Genomic DNA, 20,173 nt, shown 5'->3' on the forward strand with positions numbered 1-20,173 from the left:
TGACACACACCCCCGGCCATCCACATGATTCATCAGACCAGGCCACCTTCTCCCATTGCTCCATGGTCCAGTTCTGATGCTCACGTGCCCATTGTAGGTGCTTTTGGTGGTGGACACGGGTCAGCATGGGCACCCTGACGGGTCTGCGGCTACACAGCCCCGTACACAACAACCTGCTATGCTCTGTGTGTTCAGACTCCTTTCTATCAGAACCAACATTCACTATATCAGCAATCGGGTCTCCAGTATCTCTTCTATTGGATCGGACTACACGGGCCAGACTTCCCTCCCCACGTCCATCAATGAGCCTTGGCCGCCCATGACCCAGTCACCAGTTTTCCTTCCTTGGAGCACTTTTGGTCGGTCCTGACCACTGCAGACCGGGAACATCCCACAAGAGCTGCAGTTTTGGAGTTGCTCTGACCCAGATGTCTAGACATCACAATTTGGTCCTTGTCAAAGTCTCTCAAATCCTCCCACTTGTCTATTAATTCTGCTTCCAACACATCAACTTCAGGGACAAAATGTTCACTTCCTGCCTAATATATCCCCCCCGCTTCCAGGTGTCATTGTAATATAATCCCCCCCCCCCACTTCCAGGTACCCTTGTAATATATCCCCCCCGCTTCCAGGTGTCATTGTAATATAATCCCCCCCCCCCACTTCCAGGTACCCTTGTAATATATCCCCCCCGCTTCCAGGTGTCATTGTAATATAATCCCCCCCCCCCACTTCCAGGTACCCTTGTAATATATCCCCCCCGCTTCCAGGTGTCATTGTAATATAATCCCCCCCCCCCACTTCCAGGTACCCTTGTAATATATCCCCCCCGCTTCCAGGTGTCATTGTAATATAATCCCCCCCCCCCACTTCCAGGTACCCTTGTAATATATCCCCCCCGCTTCCAGGTGTCATTGTAATATAATCCCCCCCCCCCACTTCCAGGTACCCTTGTAATATATCCCCCCCGCTTCCAGGTGTCATTGTAATATAATCCCCCCCCCCCACTTCCAGGTACCCTTGTAATATATCCCCCCCGCTTCCAGGTGTCATTGTAATATATCCCCCCCCCCACGTCCAGGAGCCATTGTAACCAGATAATCAATGTTATTCAGGTCACCTCTCAGTGGTCACAATGTTACGGCTGATCGGTGTATATTATCAGTACGTTCTAATTGCGTATACACGCTTTCCAATCTATAGCAAAAAGCGACGTTACTTTTGTACATGATTTATCTGTTAAATCCTGAAAACTCCTACGATGCCTTTATTAGCGGGAAGCTGTGCTCGTGAACCATCATTACTACCCTCCGGGGGACACGGACCACTGGCACCAGCCAATAATCGCCAGCGTGAAGGATTACAAAGCGGTCAACCTATGAAGATGGAAAGAGCGGAGGAAATGTTATCCCTCTTCACCCCATTATCAGGACTTCCAGCTACACTCAGCAGTATAAATCGGCTCTAAGTGGAATATGGCGGACGTTTTCTGTTGGGTTCGCGGCGATATGAAGCTCGCGGGGCCGCCTCGTTCCCCGCCATACAGAGCTTCAGTCCTGGAACCAGAAATGCGTATTCTCTGGACTCGATACTTCTAAACAGCCCTTGAGCTGTGCTGTCACATGCCTCCTTGTGCGGCCACCTCCTAATAGCTTGTGACACAAACCCTAGTTAAGATAATTAAGCACTGCCACCCTGGGAGTCATCCGTCTATAATAACTAACCTTGGCCTTATAAAAGCATCCGGAATATTCATTTTCCCTTTCACATCAAAACAACTTCATCAAGAGGCCACCCGGAGCAGGCTGAGGTCCCGAGGAAGCTCGTTCACTTTCCTCTGATACACTTTCAAAGACAAACTTAATGTAAAACTTCTACTTTAAAGTATTGAATGAAAAAGGGTGAGATTAAAAGTGAACTCAACAGAGAGTAGATATCGTCCTCATACAATCTAGTGTGATTTCCTGTAATAAAGACCACTCACTGCTGCTCTCTCTCCTTGTGCAGGGTGACTGGTCTTGTCTCCGCTCCCTCCAGTAATAAAGACCGGTCACTGCTGCACTCTCTTTTTGTGCAGGGTGACTGGTCTTGTCTCCGCCCCCTGCTGTAATAAAGACCGGTCACTGCTGCTCTCTCTCTCCATTTGCAGGGTGACTGGTCTTGTCTCAGCCCCCTCCTGTAATAAAGACTGGTCACTGCTGCTCTCTCTTTTTGTGCAATGTGATTGGTCTTGTCTCCGCCCCCTCCTGTAATAAAGACTAGTTATTGCTGCACTCTCTTTTTGTGCAGGGTGTCTGGTCTTGTCTCCGCCCCCTCCTGTAATAAAGACCGCTCACTGCTGCTCTCTTTTTGTGCAATGTGACTGGTCTTGTCTCCGCCCCCTCCTGTAATAAAGACTAGTTATTGCTGCTCTCTCTTTTTGTGTAGGGTGACTGGTCTTGTCTCCGCCCCCTCCTGTAATAAAGACCGGTCACTGCTGCTCTCTCTCCATGTGCAGGGTGAGTGGTCCAATCAGTAAAAGGGTTAGAACTTCCCGGGCCAATCAGGAAGCCGGGCAGAGTGTAATGACTCACTGCCCGGCTTCCTGATACCCGAAGTTCAAGTATCGGGCTAGGTAGCAGAGCATTTGGCCGTGTACGAGAACTCAGCCAAATACTCGGCATCGGCACCAATACTGATACTAGTATCGGTATCGGTGCATCCCTAGTTCTAACCCTTCACCATTCTATCCAATACTAAAAAGTTTTGGCTTTAGATACCCTGCAAATGAGGCCCCCAGACTCCAGTCCATGACCTCATCACATTTTACCATCACAAGGCCTCCCTCCGTCAGACTGCCGGTACCTAGGGGACTCGGAGCAAGTGGCGGAATTCCTAACCAAATATAGGGAGGACGAATTTAACCAAATAAAGGAAAACCACCAGCGAACCTCTGCCAGGCCGACTCTCACAAGCTGCCATCCACAGTGGAAACTTGTATCCCCCCCACCCCCCTTCCTAGTAACTGAGAGCACGTCAGGAATTCCTCCACTGAAAACAAACTGCAGACGGAATGTTTTCATCCCGGGAGCGGAGTTTAAATTGGGAGAATTCATCCCAAACAACCGAACCTCAGAGCCAATCCGATGCTAAATTTTTCGGGCGTCGTACAAAGACTTCGTCTGCTCGTTATCCCAAAGTGAGGTAGACGTGGAAATAACGCTCAGAGTATAAGACGGAAAAGATAATACAATGTATGAAGACAGGCATTAAGAGAAGTTGACGTCCGCCATGTTACGGGAACACTATCGAGAAGCCGATCACGCACTGTTAGGCTCCATTCACACATCAGCAGTTTTCTGCGTGCGTTTGTACGGCCAAATACGTGCGGAACTGGGTGACACCCGGAGCGGAGACAGGGGTGACACCCTGCCGTGACATCATTGCGCCTGCCATCTTACTGATGGACGCCGGCAGAGGGAGGAGGGGACGTTCACCCGGTGGGATGAGGAATGCCGCCGGGTCCCCCCCACCTGACACTGTCAGGCTCTCGGTCCATGACCGATTGCCCGACTTTTTAGCGGGGGTGACACCAAAATAACTTTCAGTCATTTTGGTGTCACCCTTCCAATGGTGTCACCCGGGTGCGGGCCGCACCCCCCGCGTGTCACCACTGCGTCGGAGCCTTCGCTCTCTCCATTTATTGAGTCAACTAATTTTGCTACTAAAGTCTCCAGGTCGGCTACTTGAACGGCATCCCGGAATCCCGACTTAACCCTTTTGCTGCCAAGGCTTTTTTTCACCCCACATTTTAGGCCTGAAAATTACTTAAAACTCTCACGAGCTGTATTATTTGTCGCAGCTCTTCAATTCCTGCATCTGCAACCTAAAAACCTCTCAGGCGTTCTAATCTCCACTCCGAATGTAGGGATGTCTTGTTGCACTCCTTACCGGATATCAGGGAGCCAGGCAGCGAGTCATTGCCTGGCTTTCTGATTGGCTGGGATGCCGGCTCCATGTTCTCTCATCACAAGTGACCAGGGAGCATGGAGCCGGGGTGGCTGGTCTTGTCTCCGCCCCTCCTGTAATAAAGACCGGTCACTGCTGCTCTCTCTTTTTGTGCAGGGTGACTGGTCTTGTCTCCGCCCCCCTCCTTTAATAAAGAACGGTCACTGCTGCTCTCTCTCCATGTGCAGGGTGACTGGTCCAATCAGGAAAAGGGTTAGAACTTCCCGGGCCAATCAAGAAGCCGGGCAGCGTGTAATGACTCACTGTCCGGCTTCCTGATACCGGAAAGCTCGAGTATCGGGCTAGGCATTGGAGCATTTGGGGGAGTAATGACTCGCTGCCCGGCTTCCTGGTTGGTCGGGAGGCCGGCCAATCAGGAAGCCGGGTGCCTCATGATGAGGGAGCATGGAGCCTGCTTCCCGGCTAATCAGGAAGCCGGGCGTTGCGTCATTACACGGCGCCCGGCTTCCTGATTGGCCAGAAAGCCGGCTCCATGCTTTCTCCTCACCCAGTGACGAGAAGCATGGAGGTGAGTGAGTCATTACACGCCGCCTGGCTTCCTCAATGGGACTTCGGGTATCTGCGAGAAAAAAAAAAAAATCAGTACTCGATACCGAAAAACCGGTATCGGTGCATCCATAGTCACCAGCACACCAAAAAGTTATTTAAAGGAGAACTATGAGAGGGGTGCTTTTCCCTCACCTCATAGTTCTAGCCGACCTGTGACAATGAGACTGTCACAGGTCGGCTCAGTAGATCGGGAGGTGAGCGAACATATACCGGCGTTCACTCACTTCTCAATCCTGTCACGGCTCTCTGCAGTGACAGGGTAGGGGATGCATTCACCCCTCCGATCCGCCAGCGCTGACTGGCGGAACGGGGGAGGGGGCTGGTACAGCTGGCTCTGCCTCTAGATAGGCAGAGCCAGCTGTCACTCACGCAGCTGGGCGGATCTCGACATCGATGTCGGGATCCGCTCCGGCTGCAGCGTCTCAGTATACAGCAGCTCGCGGTATACTGAGCTTAGGGTAACGGGAGGACGCTAGTTTGTGTCCTCCCGTTACCCTAAGGAGAACTATGGGGAAAAGCCCTGACCCCATAGTTCTCCTTTAAGGATCACCAAGTGTTAAACTCGTCATGGTTCTTAAATAAATGAACACTTGCTGATCCTTAAAGGACTTTTTGGTGTGCTGGTGACATTCCTCACACTAATCTCCACTCCATCCAAAGTTTGGTCTACAGTCAGACCTCAGACCTGCTGTGACTTTCTATACAGCAGACGCCATGCTTTGGGATAGTGTATGGCGTCCTTCGGGAATGGGCGCCATACTCTGCGAACCATCGATTTTACTCCTGAATGAGAAGAATGTTCAAACATCAAACAGAAGCAAATACAACTGACCCCTCACCTGCCCCTTGCACACTAAACTCCCTGAACCACGGCGCCTCCAGATGCCATATTCTGTGTCGGCGACCTGAATTTCATTCTATGAAGAGATCTCTTCAATGAACCTAAAAAAAGAACATATTAGAAGCATGTTACAGAATGAGGCAAGGAGCCATGTTTGCACAAGCGGCATACAAACAGCCCGGATACAATCCATACTAATAGGGCGTGATAACTTCTCCCAGATGCATGACTACGGGATCATAATTCATAACAGAAACTGTGTACTCGGTCTTCACAGGACGCTCTGCGTCAGGGCACCCAAACCATATTAGCCACGGAGAGGTCACAGATTTATTACTATTTCCAGCCCCTTCTTCTACTCAGCAAGAGGACGGCCCACCAGTTTCAGATACAACCGCTGCTCTGTTCTGGAGCTGGACATACACAGCACAGCACATCTTCAGCTCTACCAACAAGTATGTCCCCTACCGTCTCCTAATGTCACTCCACTTCTGGATCCTGAGAGGACCTACCCCTGTACAGCCAATAGGAAGTGTCTACATCAGCATTTCTCAACCTTCTTTCCCTTTAAAAGTATGCAAAATCTTGAGGCACCCCAGTCTAAAATGTAGGGGATGTTGAGGGGGGGGGACCCCACACAAAAAGTAGGGATTACTCCTTCGCATCAAAGTTCTCCCTAAAAAACAGGAGCCCTCTTTCACATCAGAGCCCCCCGCCCTTTCACATAAGAATCCCATTTTACTTTTGAGTACTCCTTTAGATCAATGTCCTCCTTTTTCATCAGAGTTCCCTCCTTCACATCAGAGTTCCCCCCTCACATCACAAACCCCCTTTCATATCAGGGGCCCTCTTCACATTTGAAGCCCCCCTTTCACATCAGAAGCATCTCTTCACATCAGAGCCCTCCCCCCCCTCCCCCTTGGAAAAGGAATCCCCCATTCACTTTAGAGTGCTCCTTTAGATCAATAGCCCCCTTTACATTAGAAGCCCCCTCCTTTTCATCAGAGTCCCCCTTCAAATCACAAGCCCCCCTTCATAACAGGAGCCCTCTTCACATTTGAAGCCCCCTTCCATATCAGAAGCATCCCTTCCCATCATGTTGGATGTAAACAAAGGACCATGAACTTGATTTGTCTGACAAACAAGAAAAAACATGGAGTGCAGGAAGGTGGCTTCTTATGATTCGGCTACCAACAAACTGAATACAGAGTCACGGACCATAATCCAGATTTTTCTGCACCAAATAAGCTCCTCCTGAGGTGTGGTCATGTACTTTGGAATCCCAATTTGACAACCAGGTCAGTTTATCGGCCACTTTAATGCAAACAGCCAGACGGTGAATCGTAGGTCTGCAACTCAACATTGGTCGCATTCCGACACAGCTAGTAAGTTCCATTACAGCATGACCTAAGGGACTCTGACCATGAAATCACTGTGGGGGCCCTGAGTGGTGGTTGCAGCTTCTCATAAACTGCTGACCTCCTGGGATTCTCGAGATTTAGTCTCTAACAGACTTCATGGCTCAAGGTTGTGGGCCAGGGTATGACTCCATGGACTCTACCTTCACCTGAGGTATGGCTCCACAAACTCTACCTTCACCCAATGTATAGCTGCACAGGCTTTTCCGCTACCCATGGTATGGCTCCAAGGACTCTACCTTCACCAACCATATGGTTCCACAGACTCTACCTTCACCTGGGGTATGGCTCCATGGACTCTACCCTTACCTGGGGAATGACTCCATGGACTCGACCTTCACCTGGGGTATGGCTCCATGGACTCTACCTTTAACCTTGCTTTGGCTCCACAGACTAACTTTAACCTGGGTATGCCTTCATGGACTCTACCCTCACCTGGGGTATGGCTCTATGAACTCTACCTTCACCCTGGATATGGTTGCACTCACACTCTACCTTCACCCTGGATATGGTTCCACAAACTCTACCTTCACCCAATGTATAGCTGCACAGGCTTTTCCGCTACCCATGGTATGGCTCCAAGGACTCTACCTTCACCAACCATATGGTTCCACAGACTCTACCTTCACCTAGGATACAATTCCCCAAACTCTACCGTCACCCTAATATGGGTCCATGGACTCGACCTTCACCTAGGATATAAATCCATAGACTCTACCTTCACCCTAATATGGGTCCATGGAATCTACCTTCTCCCAAAATATGATCCCATGGACTTTACCTTAACCCAGGATATGATGCCATGGACTCTACCTTCACCCAGTATATGATCCCATGGACTTTACCTTAACCGAGGATATGATGCCATGGACTTTACCTTCACCCGGGATATGATGCCATGGACTCTACCTTCACCCAGTATATGATCCCATGTACTCTACCTTCACCCAGTATATGATCCAATGGACTTTACCTTCACCCAGGATATGATGCCATGGACTTTACCTTCACCCGGGATATAATGCCATGGACTCTACCTTCACCCAGTATATGATCCCATGGACTCTACCTTCACCCAGTATATGGTCCCATGGACTTTACCTTCACCCAGGATATGATGGCATGGACTTTACCTTCACCCAGTATATGATCCCATGGACTTTACCTTCACCCAGTATATGATCCCATGGACTTTACCTTAACCCAGGATATGATCCCATGGACTCTACCTTCACCCAGTATATGATCCCATGGACTTTACCTTAACCCAGGATATGATCCCATGGACTCTACCTTCACCCAGTATATGATCCCATGGACTCTACCTTCACCCAGGATATGATGCCATGGACTTTACCTTCACCCAGGATATGATCCCATGGACTTTACCTTCACCCAGGATATGATCCCATGGACTTTACCTTCACCCAGGATATGATGCCATGGACTTTACCTTCACCCAGTATATGATCCCATGGACTTTACCTTAACCCAGGATATGATCCCATGGACTCTACCTTCACACAGGATATGATGCCATGGACTTTACCTTCACCCAGTATATGATCCCATGGACTCTACCTTCACCCAGGATATGATGCCATGGACTCTACCTTCACACAGGATATGATGCCATGGACTTTACCTTCACCCAGGATATGATGCCATGGACTCTACCTTCACCTGGGGTATGGCTCTGCAGCCTTTACCTTGCACCGGTGTGCGGCTCAACTTCCAGCTCAGAATACTTTATATGGACTCGGTACATTGGAAATGCTGGAGCCTCATTTGTGAGGCACGTCACTGGGCACAAAGGAACCCTGGACACAAGCACCTCATGTCTCAAATGCATGTTACATACACATTGATGAAGTGCTACATTGTTGTTTGTTTGTTTGTTTTGTTACTTGCTTGTTTATTGAACAACTTCTCAGATAACGTGACAAAGTTCACACATTTCTATCTCTTCTATCACTTCAGCTGTCTACAAAATCAAAGCCGGCCTCAATTGTGTCCGACAATCACATGAAAGAAAGTTCAGATTTCTTCAAAAAACGCGACATCATTAAAGAGGTTTCTTTGCTGTAACTGGAGATCAGATTACCTGCAGCGGGGATTGTGGCATCCCCAGCAATTTCCCGTCTCAGTGAACAGGAAGTCTGCCCTGTGGCTAAGCAGCTGTATATCTATGAGGCTCCTGAGGAGGTCTTCTATCTTATTACAACACCCGGGCTGGTCATGGGGGAGGACACTATACCGGGTCCAACAAGCATCACATGCTATTATCACTTCCGACCACCCGGCTGGTGATAACAAGAAGCTTGCTAAGGCCTGGGGAGGTTATGAAAAGCCTCCCTGTGAGCGGGGTTGATCCCTACTCATCCATACATATCATCGGGCAGGTATAGAGGCCCAGCGCTCGTTCAAATCAGATCTTCATTGTAAGATTTGCTCAATCCTCGTGCACCACAAACAATTGTCTGTCTATGGAATCACAACGTATCGTTCACACTTTTCATTCATCCTTTCCCTGTCCCCGGGCTGCTGGTCTCATCCTACCTCTTTGCAGCCACTTCCTGTCTACGGAAGAGTGGCCGCACGTCATTTCTCTACGCCGGCTTCCTGAGGGTGACAACGGCGGGACACATATGTGCACTGCGTCCGTGCGGCTGCTTCAAGCGCACATGTGACAACGTGGGAGTGTTGTCATAAAACATGAAGGGCCTGAACCAGGACCTCCATGGCAGGATCATGGGGGGGGAGGGGTTATTCAACACACTAAAGGCTTTGTTTATTAAAGGCTTAGCTAAGGCCCCGTTCACAACTGGGCGTTTTGTAGCGCGTTCCTACGCTCTGCAAAACGCTCAAACACCGGAATCCCATTATTTCCTATGGGTATGGTTCACACCTGGGCGTATTACAGGCCGTATGAACGCGCTACAAAACGCCCTACGCCCAAAAAAGTACAGGAGCTTCTTTGGGGCGTATTTGCCGCGCGTATCCATTGGGATACAGCCAGGTAGCCCTCTGAAACGTCAAAAATTTGCTGTAGAAACGCGCAACAAACTCGCATATTCGATACGCCTAGGTGTGAACCCAGCCTAAGGGCGTGACTCCGGCCTTGTACGCAGGGGCGCCCCGAGGCTGGGTGACACCCGGAGCAGTAACCGAGTGTCACCCCGCCGAGACGTCACTGCGCATGCGCGTGACGTCACCATGCGCGTGCGCGATTACGTCATCCAGTATTCTGATACTTGCCGGCGGCCATCTTGGTGATGGACGCCGGGCAGAGAGAGGAGGGGACAGTCACCCGGCGGGATAAGGTATGCCGCCGCGTCCCCTCCTCTCTCCTGATACTGTCGGGCGTTCGGTCCATGACCGAGCGCCCGACTTTTCAGAAGGGGGGTGACACCAAAATGACTGTGAGTCATTTTGGTGTCACCCCTCCAATGGTGTCACCCGGGTGCGGGCCGCACCCCCCTTGTGACGCCACTGCTTGTACGGCTACTCCAGCCACCGCCATGTTTGGGGGTTAAATGAATCTCCGGATTATAACTACTCTCTCACAAAGTCGGTCATGTGAGCGCCACAAGCGCCGCAGCCCTGCCAGGGAAAGCCGCGTCTAACGCGACCCGGGTGGGTCACATGAGGTTTTACACAACTTCTAGCCCGTAGAAGGTGCGGGCCCGCAGGGAGCAAAGTCCACCGAAATCATGTCTGAGAGAAGTGCTCAGAACGCAGAGCTGACCTATTTGGGGCGTGTGACACAAAGGAAGCGGCACGGCCTGAATACAGAGCGTGTGTGTGTGTGTGCACATGACACGACAGGAAGTGAGGGCTGAGCGGAAAGTGATAGATAAATCAATTTATCAAATGGCGGTTTGGCGACCCCGGAGAATTGAATGGCCGCGGCTGTCTGGGGGGCGGGGGCGTAGATGCGCTGAAGGTGTTTTGCGAGGGACTTCTGCATTGTCACCGCGATGCAATCTAATTGCGCGAGAATACTTTGTAGCGACATATATGATTCGATGCGAGTACGCGAAAACAGGAAACGGTGGCAGCTCGCTTGCAAATCATCAGCCCCGATGGGTCGCTGCACTGGATGCACGGAGTCAATAAAGCTCCTTTCTGTGCTGAATGGTAAAAGTCGCCCCGTGGGCTCAAGCTGGCCGTAGGCTGCGCAATCTGATTGCACAAGCTCGTCACACAGGTTGCAATCCGATTGTACGATCTCCTTTAGATCTGCCGACGCGGGGCCGGCTTGAGTGGAGACAAATGGAGTGGACTGTTTTGGGTTCACAGTTTCGGTGAATCTAAGGGTCACCATACAGGTTTCCGATCTGACCGTAACAATCGACTTTAGATTTACCAAAGCTGTGTAGTATGAGGACCGACCTGATCCATCCAATCGATTTGTATCCAATCAGGGAGGCCCGTGCACTGCATAGCTGTTGGTAGATGGAAAGGATGTTGCGCAATCAGATTGTAACCTGTGTGAGGAAGGAGATTGCGCAATCAGATTGTACAGTGTATGGCCAGCTTCACACATATCCTTGCCTGCTGCCCCCCCCCTCAGGGCTATAGGATATACAAAGTATAAAAATGAAGCAATTTCCTTAGGCTGGGTTCACACCTAGGTGTATTGAATATGCGCGTTTCTACCGCGTTTCTACCGCAATTACGGTAAAAAACGCGCGACAAATGCCCGTTTCCGAGGGCTACTTGGCTGTGGAAACGCGAGACCAAAACGCCACAAAGAAGTACATGTACTTCTTTGGGCGTAGGCCGTTTTTGTAGTGCGTTAGGGATGGGCGGAAATACGGCAAGGTGTGAACCAGACCCATTGAATACAATGGGATTTAGATGTTTGAGCGTTCGTCGAGCGTATATGAGTATATGAGCCGGTGGGGTCTGATCCCCGCCACACATTGCAGGCGGCGTGTCCTGAAAACTCTGTCCCGCTGACGCACGACCCACGACGCGGTCCCATTTGAAATGCGTTTTTTAGCTCACCACAGCGCACGACCGACCTGGGAATGGAAATGAAAGGCGCAGTTTTAATAAAAGGCGCATGCAACGTTATATGATGGCGCATGTTAACATGCATGCAGTAACAAGTTACGAAGGTCTACATGCAGCATCAGAGCCGTCCCGGTTTGGCCCTTGCCGACCCGAGACGCTGCATCCAAGCCCCGCGTGGCGCGGTCTAACCCGGAACAGAAGGGCGGCTGTGCGAAGACGGTCGGCGCTATACACCAGCCTGTGTGGCCCGCTCATGCGTAAGCGGTCTGTTGTATCAACGCGCATGAGTTGTGTTAAGGCGGCACGTTTATGACGAATGGGGTGCGTTGGGCTCTACGGTACAATGCGTCGGCGTGCCCGTTCACAATGACCGCGCGCGGAGCAGGTGCATTGCAGTGATACTTTAACGCGTGCGTTTGCAGGCCATCGATATTTGGAAATCGGGGATGAGCGCCGACCACGCCCTGACATGCATCGCCCTATTACACGCCACGGCCATCACATATGCAAACTGTTCAACTCCGGTTGCCCGTAGCAACGAATCATCCGGCAGCTGCCACTTTTTTTGCACCCATGTGATTGTGGTGCATCAAGGAAACCTGGTTGCTACAGGCAACAGAACGCATTCCCCTTTAAGACAGGAGCGCCCTGGCATATAGATTGCAAGCTCCTGGGCACTCACACCCTTCAGATGACGTGTCACTGTGCAGGAAAACCTCAAACAACCAGGTAAAAAAAAAGGGACGATGTCTTTAGCGGTTCTCCGTCTCCTTTCTATCCCCTCACTTGGAGTAGAATAGCGAGCGGTAAAGGTGTGTGTGCGAGAGATACCTGGCTCCGGGGGAGGTGGCCCTGCTCCTGCCAGCTGTGTGGAGGGGCGCGGTGGCTGAGGCGTTTTAAATTCTAGCGGGCGTCTGGTCGGGTTGCCGACGATGTAACTCATTTTTACCGCCTCTGCTTGCTGAGCTTTGTAGTTCCTGGAAGATTTTCAACTTTAACATGTAGTTCTCTACGAGATTTTTTTTTTGGTATGAGGCGCACCTTGGCTTTGTAGTTCTCGCGAGAATTGGCTCGTGGCATGCTTGGATTTCTAGTTCTACGGGATATGTATATGAGCATTGTAGTTTGTAGAATTGAGGCTTGCTTGGCACTGTAGCTCTCGAGATTTTGGATCTGAGGCTTGCTTAGCTCCAGTTATCGCGAGACCTGTCTGCGCTGATTTCTCTTTAGAGTTGTCTGAGGCTTGCTTGGCTCTGTAGTTCTCGCGAAACCTTTTCTGATCAGGTGCTTGTAATGTCTCAGAAGGGTCTGAGGAATGCTTGGCTCTGTAGTTCTCGCGAGACCTTTAGCTCTTGAGACTTGCTTGGCTCTTTAGTTCTCGCGAGACCTGTGCCTTGCCTAGCGGAATTTCTCGTAAGGCTCGCCTGAGGCATGCTTGTCTTTGTAGTTATCGCGAGATTTGTTGCTGAGACATGCTGGGAGTGGTAGTTCCTTGGGCGTGACAGGGCTGCCCTGGGCAAGCTTGAGACTTGCCGCTTTAGAGAGAAGGGCGGGGGCCGGTGAGGTAAAATGGCGTCTACGGCCTTGTGAAGCCTCTGTTTGCTTGAGCGGAAATGTGACTGCTATGATTAACACTGTTGGGAGCCGGTGTGAGGTAATGTGCGGCTCGCTTCACTCCATTGAAACTTCGTGAGGTAAAAAAAAGCTGTGCGTCACTGCCGCTGGCGGGGCGTTGGCCGGCTGACAGGTGCCGCAGGGCAAGCGGGCTCCGCCCGGCTTTTGTCCGCCGAGGCCTGCGAGGGGGTGGGGAGCGCGGGCTCCCAGGGCGTCGCCGCCCATTATCATTGGCTGACGTCACTGTGTCGGCACGCCCCTCTTGGCTAGCCTGATACTTGGCCACGCCCCGCTATTGGGGAAAACCTACAGCCGGTGGGCGGTTCCCGCAAGACCTGTCACTACCATATTAGGGCACAAAGCTGCTGATTGGCTGTGGGAGGGAGAATTCAAACCGCCCGGCGTTTGGGCGTGGCTGGCATGACAGTTTCCGGTGTCTTGTCTGTGTAGAGAGGTGGGGTCCGAACTTTCTAGACAAGAGGAAGGTGATTGCCAAGTGTGTAATAGGGCGAGGCGCCTGCAGTCATGTATGAGTGGTGGGGGCTGGGCCTTGTAAAGGGTGACTCATGAGCTGTGTCCTGGGCCTGCTGCACTCTTCATTACACATTAATGCATTTTATTATAAATCTGAATTTGTTTTAATCATTTCGTGTAATCCACCAATGATGCTCCAGCATTTCTGGTGATGAGGCTTGCTGGGACCTGTAGTTCCACATGGGCTGTTTCCTATAAGTGCAATTTTGCACCCTTTATGCCAAAGCTGGCTTGTATGCATGGAGCCTGTTTGCATAGCAACCGGTCTTGTCTCATGTGAAGAAGCCTGTGGCCATGGACAACCTGTGCAGCTAACAGGATGTTCACTGCAACTTCATATAATCAGAAACTTTAATTTTTTGGGCTTTATAGACTTGCTCTTAATACTGATTATCTAAGAAGCTGGCTCAAAGTCATTGCAGCCAATGGGGTTACTGCATGAGGCCAGCCAATTGGATGCACGCAAATGAGGGCAGCCTAGATGAAACATGCATACACATTCAACTGTCTTGATGCATTCTATAGTATCTCATTTTAACGTAATTTAATTTTTTTTTAAACAGAAAAATGGAAGAAGAAATTGCCGCACTCGTCATTGACAATGGCTCTGGTATGTGCAAAGCCGGCTTTGCTGGAGATGATGCTCCCCGTGCTGTCTTCCCCTCAATCGTTGGTCGCCCAAGACATCAGGTATGTAAAGCAGAACTCTTGTGATCTCCCCATGATGTGGTCCTCAATCTCCCCCCATGTCTGTAACATCCTGCAGCCTTCGGGTCCCTAAACATCGCCTGTATTTTTCCTCCTCAGGGTGTCATGGTTGGCATGGGTCAGAAAGACAGCTACGTAGGTGATGAAGCCCAGAGCAAGAGAGGTATCCTGACACTGAAGTACCCCATTGAACACGGCATTGTAACCAACTGGGATGATATGGAGAAGATCTGGCACCACACCTTCTACAACGAGCTGCGTGTCGCCCCTGAAGAACACCCAGTCCTGCTCACAGAAGCCCCCTTGAACCCCAAAGCCAACAGAGAAAAGATGACACAGGTTTGTTTCACCCCTCCCCCTCCAGGAAGTCCAATCCTCAGTTTTGGGAGACCTCTTATCAATCTAATTTCTCAGACTCCACATTTTTCTTTCAATGTTTCCAGGGCTCTGTTCCTCTTCTGGCATTTCCCTCCTGAAGCCTCAGGTTTCTGTTTTCACTGGTTTTATTTCTGCTTGTTCTGTTCTTTTCTACACTTTAACCATTAGCTTTTTTTAACCTGCATGTTAGCATGGTTTGGGGTGTGCCGGCCCAGAGCTTGTAGTAATGGAACTTTCTCTTCCTGCAGATCATGTTCGAGACCTTCAACACCCCAGCCATGTACGTTGCCATCCAGGCTGTGCTGTCCCTGTATGCCTCTGGTCGTACCACTGGCATCGTGATGGACTCTGGTGATGGTGTGACCCACACAGTGCCCATCTATGAAGGTTATGCCCTGCCCCACGCCATCCTGCGTCTGGACTTGGCTGGTCGTGACCTGACAGACTACCTCATGAAGATCCTGACCGAGAGAGGCTACAGCTTCACCACCACAGCCGAAAGAGAAATTGTGCGTGACATCAAGGAGAAGCTCTGCTATGTCGCTCTTGACTTTGAGCAGGAGATGGCCACCGCTGCCTCCTCTTCATCCCTGGAGAAGAGCTACGAGCTGCCCGACGGTCAGGTCATCACCATCGGAAACGAGAGGTTCAGGTGTCCAGAGGCCCTCTTCCAGCCATCCTTCTTGGGTAGGTATAGTTAGGAATTGAACTTGGTATTGCAATAGATCATGACAACATTGCATGTGCATCAGCCTTGTGTGTGGGCATGTCAAATGCATCGATTACTAATGTATCTTAACTTATCTCCATAGGTATGGAATCATGCGGCATTCACGAAACCACATTCAACTCAATCATGAAGTGCGATGTAGATATCCGTAAGGATCTGTATGCCAACACTGTGCTGTCTGGAGGTACCACCATGTACCCTGGCATCGCTGACAGAATGCAGAAGGAAATCACTGCCCTCGCCCCTAGCACAATGAAAATTAAGGTAAGAATTGGCAAGTTTCTCCTGCTCTCATGGGTTCAGGTCTCACCCTGGGTAGCAGGAACTTGGTCTTATGGGTTCAAGTCCCACCATAAGGGGGGGGGGGGGTCTTAGTCTAATCATGGGTTCAGGTCTCACCATGAGGGGCAGCAGGGGGTCTTGGTCTCATCACAGATACTAACCAGACTTTTTTTTTTTCTTCCCTTCAGATTATTGCACCACCTGAGCGCAAGTACTCTGTCTGGATCGGTGGCTCCATCTTGGCCTCCCTCTCCACCTTCCAACAGATGTGGATCAGCAAGCAGGAATATGATGAATCCGGCCCATCCATCGTCCACCGCAAATGCTTTTAAACGGACTGCTAGCAGATGCGCGTTGCATTTGCTGCATGAGTTGTTCAAAGTGTTAAAAATTTGCTCCGGCAAATGTGTACGCCTCATGCTAGCCTCGTGAAACTGGAATAGAGCCAACTTCCAAACGAACTTGCCCTCCGAATGTGAGACACTCTAAGTCACCTGTCGTTGGGGGATATATTTTTTTTTCTTTTGTAAAGCAAGACTTGGAACTGTCTCTTCGAAAAAAACTATTCCTGTGGTGTCAGTGCTAGCATATACCCTGTACACACCTCTGATACAAAACTCCGCTTGGCATTCGCTCTCGGGTGTCTCCTCTTTAAGCTAATGTCTAAGAATGCATTTCTGTGAAAGGCTGCCGATCTGCGACAGTATTGTGAATGACACTTCTCCTGGCGCTCAGGGGGAAGTCGAAGTGGGAGGTGTGTACAGGGTATCTCGAGGTTTAGGCTTCCAGATAACCAATTTTTTTTTTTCTTCTAAAGCGCTTGATATTCCCAAATTTCATGTCTGAGGCTGGTAGGAGTTCATGAAGGAATTCTCACTCCTGTCTTGCTACGCTCTTTTCTAGTATGGCTGGAAGAACAGCGTCCAGGCCTCAGAACCAGGTTTTTGTTTCCTAGCCCACTTTGTATTCCCAGCATCCATCACGGGTCTGAAGAAGTTACAACTTATTGCAGTTACACCTGTAAATTTTTTCATCCGAGTTAATTTATGTAAATTTTTTTGTATGTTGCCTTAATGTTCTCACATGACAGTAGACAAACCAAAATTTGTAAGTCATCCTGAAGTTTGAAAAATTTGTAACTCCCAGAAACACTTCATTGTGTAAGGAAAATAAAAGCGCTGCAGTAAATAGATCTCTTGTGTGGTTGTCCTGAATTCCTATGGTTGGGGGTTGGTTGGCTCTTGGGGGTTGGTTGGCTCTTGGGGGTTGGTTGGCTCTTGGGGGTTGGTTGGCTCTTGGTAGACAGCCTCTAGTTATTGGAGGTGACAGGGTCAATAAAGGGAACCGGTCACCTCCAAAGGCTATCACACAGGTGCTTGTTAGCTAGCTCCTGTGTGATAGCAATAAAGTTAAGTGAAAAAAACGATAAGTTAAAAATTTAAAAAAGTTAAAAAAAGTTAAAAAAATAAAGAAACAATAAAAAAATAAAACTAACGTATGCTGTAATCTGGTTCTTGAGGGGCACCATTCAAATTGCTGGGGGGGCGCGCGCACACAGGTATCTGAGCTCTGACCTCCAGTTGTGGTGAGACTGATATCATGGCTTTGAAAGACTTGACGACAGTCCCAAGCATGACTCCCAGAGTCCAATGCATGATGCTTGTGTCCACATATGGAGGTCCTTAGTTTGGTCACACTAGGTCTAGAAGAATCTTGTACTGACTCTGGGGACCCAAACATCTTGCCATGCTTGAGGTTGTGTCCATATCACGAGGCAAATAAGGTAATCCCAGGAGCAGGTTCCTAAAGGTTTTCAGGCAAAGATTTCAAAAAATTATAACTAAAAATCCTCATTCTGGTGGTGAAGCTGAGCATTGGACACGCACGCTGAACATGAAGGTCTACTGACCTAAGTAGGACACCAGAGCCTGCAATCTACCATGGCAGACTTTCTGTAATCCCCCCCCACCCCTTAGTATCACAGAAGTACATGGAACATGTTGTGCACAAGTTGGTTGGCTCTTGGGGGTTGGTTGGCTCTTGGGGGTTGGTTGGCTCTTGGGGGTTGGTTGGCTCTTGGGGGTTGGTTGGCTCTTGGGGGTTGGTTGGCTCTTGGGGGTTGGTTGGCTCTTGGGGGTTGGTTGGCTCTTGGGGGTTGGTTGGCTCTTGGGGGTTGGTTGGCTCTTGGGGGTTGGTTGGCTCTTGGGGGTTGGTTGGCTCTTGGGGGTTGGTTGGCTCTTGGGGGTTGGTTGGCTCTTGGGGGTTGGTTGGCTCTTGGGGGTTGGTTGGCTCTTGGGGGTTGGTTGGCTCTTGGGGGTTGGTTGGCTCTTGGGGGTTGGTTGGCTCTTGGGGGTTGGTTGGCTCTTGGGGGTTGGTTGGCTCTTGGGGGTTGGTTGGCTCTTGGGGGTTGGTTGGCTCTTGGGGGTTGGTTGGCTCTTGGGGGTTGGTTGGCTCTTGGGGGTTGGTTGGCTCTTGGGGGTTGGTTGGCTCTTGGGGGTTGGTTGGCTCTTGGGGGTTGGTTGGCTCTTGGGGGTTGGTTGGCTCTTGGGGGTTGGTTGGCTCTTGGGGGTTGGTTGGCTCTTGGGGGTTGGTTGGCTCTTGGGGGTTGGTTGGCTCTTGGGGGTTGGTTGGCTCTTGGGGGTTGGTTGGCTCTTGGGGGTTGGTTGGCTCTTGGGGGTTGGTTGGCTCTTGGGGGTTGGTTGGCTCTTGGGGGTTGGTTGGCTCTTGGGGGTTGGTTGGCTCTTGGGGGTTGGTTGGCTCTTGGGGGTTGGTTGGCTCTTGGGGGTTGGTTGGCTCTTGGGGGTTGGTTGGCTCTTGGGGGTTGGTTGGCTCTTGGGGGTTGGTTGGCTCTTGGGGGTTGGTTGGCTCTTGGGGGTTGGTTGGCTCTTGGGGGTTGGTTGGCTCTTGGGGGTTGGTTGGCTCTTGGGGGTTGGTTGGCTCTTGGGGGTTGGTTGGCTCTTGGGGGTTGGTTGGCTCTTGGGGGTTGGTTGGCTCTTGGGGGTTGGTTGGCTCTTGGGGGTTGGTTGGCTCTTGGGGGTTGGTTGGCTCTTGGGGGTTGGTTGGCTCTTGGGGGTTGGTTGGCTCTTGGGGGTTGGTTGGCTCTTGGGGGTTGGTTGGCTCTTGGGGGTTGGTTGGCTCTTGGGGGTTGGTTGGCTCTTGGGGGTTGGTTGGCTCTTGGGGGTTGGTTGGCTCTTGGGGGTTGGTTGGCTCTTGGGGGTTGGTTGGCTCTTGGGGGTTGGTTGGCTCTTGGGGGTTGGTTGGCTCTTGGGGGTTGGTTGGCTCTTGGGGGTTGGTTGGCTCTTGGGGGTTGGTTGGCTCTTGGGGGTTGGTTGGCTCTTGGGGGTTGGTTGGCTCTTGGGGGTTGGTTGGCTCTTGGGGGTTGGTTGGCTCTTGGGGGTTGGTTGGCTCTTGGGGGTTGGTTGGCTCTTGGGGGTTGGTTGGCTCTTGGGGGTTGGTTGGCTCTTGGGGGTTGGTTGGCTCTTGGGGGTTGGTTGGCTCTTGGGGGTTGGTTGGCTCTTGGGGGTTGGTTGGCTCTTGGGGGTTGGTTGGCTCTTGGGGGTTGGTTGGCTCTTGGGGGTTGGTTGGCTCTTGGGGGTTGGTTGGCTCTTGGGGGTTGGTTGGCTCTTGGGGGTTGGTTGGCTCTTGGGGGTTGGTTGGCTCTTGGTAGACAGCCTCTAATGGAGGCAATAACCTCTCATTCCAGTGCTGTAATCTGGTTCTTGAGGGGCACCATTCAAATTGCTGGGGGGGCGCGCGCACACAGGTATCTGAGCTCTGACCTCCAGTTGTGGTGAGACTGATATCATGGCTTTGAAAGACTTGACGACAGTCCCAAGCATGACTCCCAGAGTCCAATGCATGATGCTTGTGTCCACATATGGAGGTCCTTAGTTTGGTCACACTAGGTCTAGAAGAATCTTGTACTGACTCTGGGGACCCAAACATCTTGCCATGCTTGAGGTTGTGTCCATATCACGAGGCAAATAAGGTAATCCCAGGAGCAGGTTCCTAAAGGTTTTCAGGCAAAGATTTCAAAAAATTATAACTAAAAATCCTCATTCTGGTGGTGAAGCTGAGCATTGGACACGC

General features: G+C 50.8%; 1 protein-coding gene across 1 annotated transcript; it reads left to right on the forward strand.

The window, feature by feature from the left end:
* The first annotated feature begins 12,532 nt into the window (after positions 1–12,532).
* ACTG1 (actin gamma 1) lies at positions 12,533–17,276 on the forward strand. Its single transcript, XM_018568226.1, has 6 exons — positions 12,533–12,567; positions 14,550–14,676; positions 14,794–15,033; positions 15,321–15,759; positions 15,885–16,066; positions 16,273–17,276. The coding sequence occupies exons 2-6, from the start codon at positions 14,554–14,556 to the stop codon at positions 16,414–16,416; spliced, it is 1,128 nt and encodes a 375-aa protein (XP_018423728.1). The 5' UTR covers positions 12,533–12,567; positions 14,550–14,553; the 3' UTR covers positions 16,417–17,276.
* Positions 17,277–20,173: the final 2,897 nt, after the last annotated feature.

Source organism: Nanorana parkeri, unplaced genomic scaffold (genome assembly GCF_000935625.1).
Source record: "Nanorana parkeri isolate BGI_ZX_2015 unplaced genomic scaffold, ASM93562v1 scaffold1157, whole genome shotgun sequence".
Lineage (NCBI taxonomy): Eukaryota > Metazoa > Chordata > Amphibia > Anura > Dicroglossidae > Nanorana > Nanorana parkeri.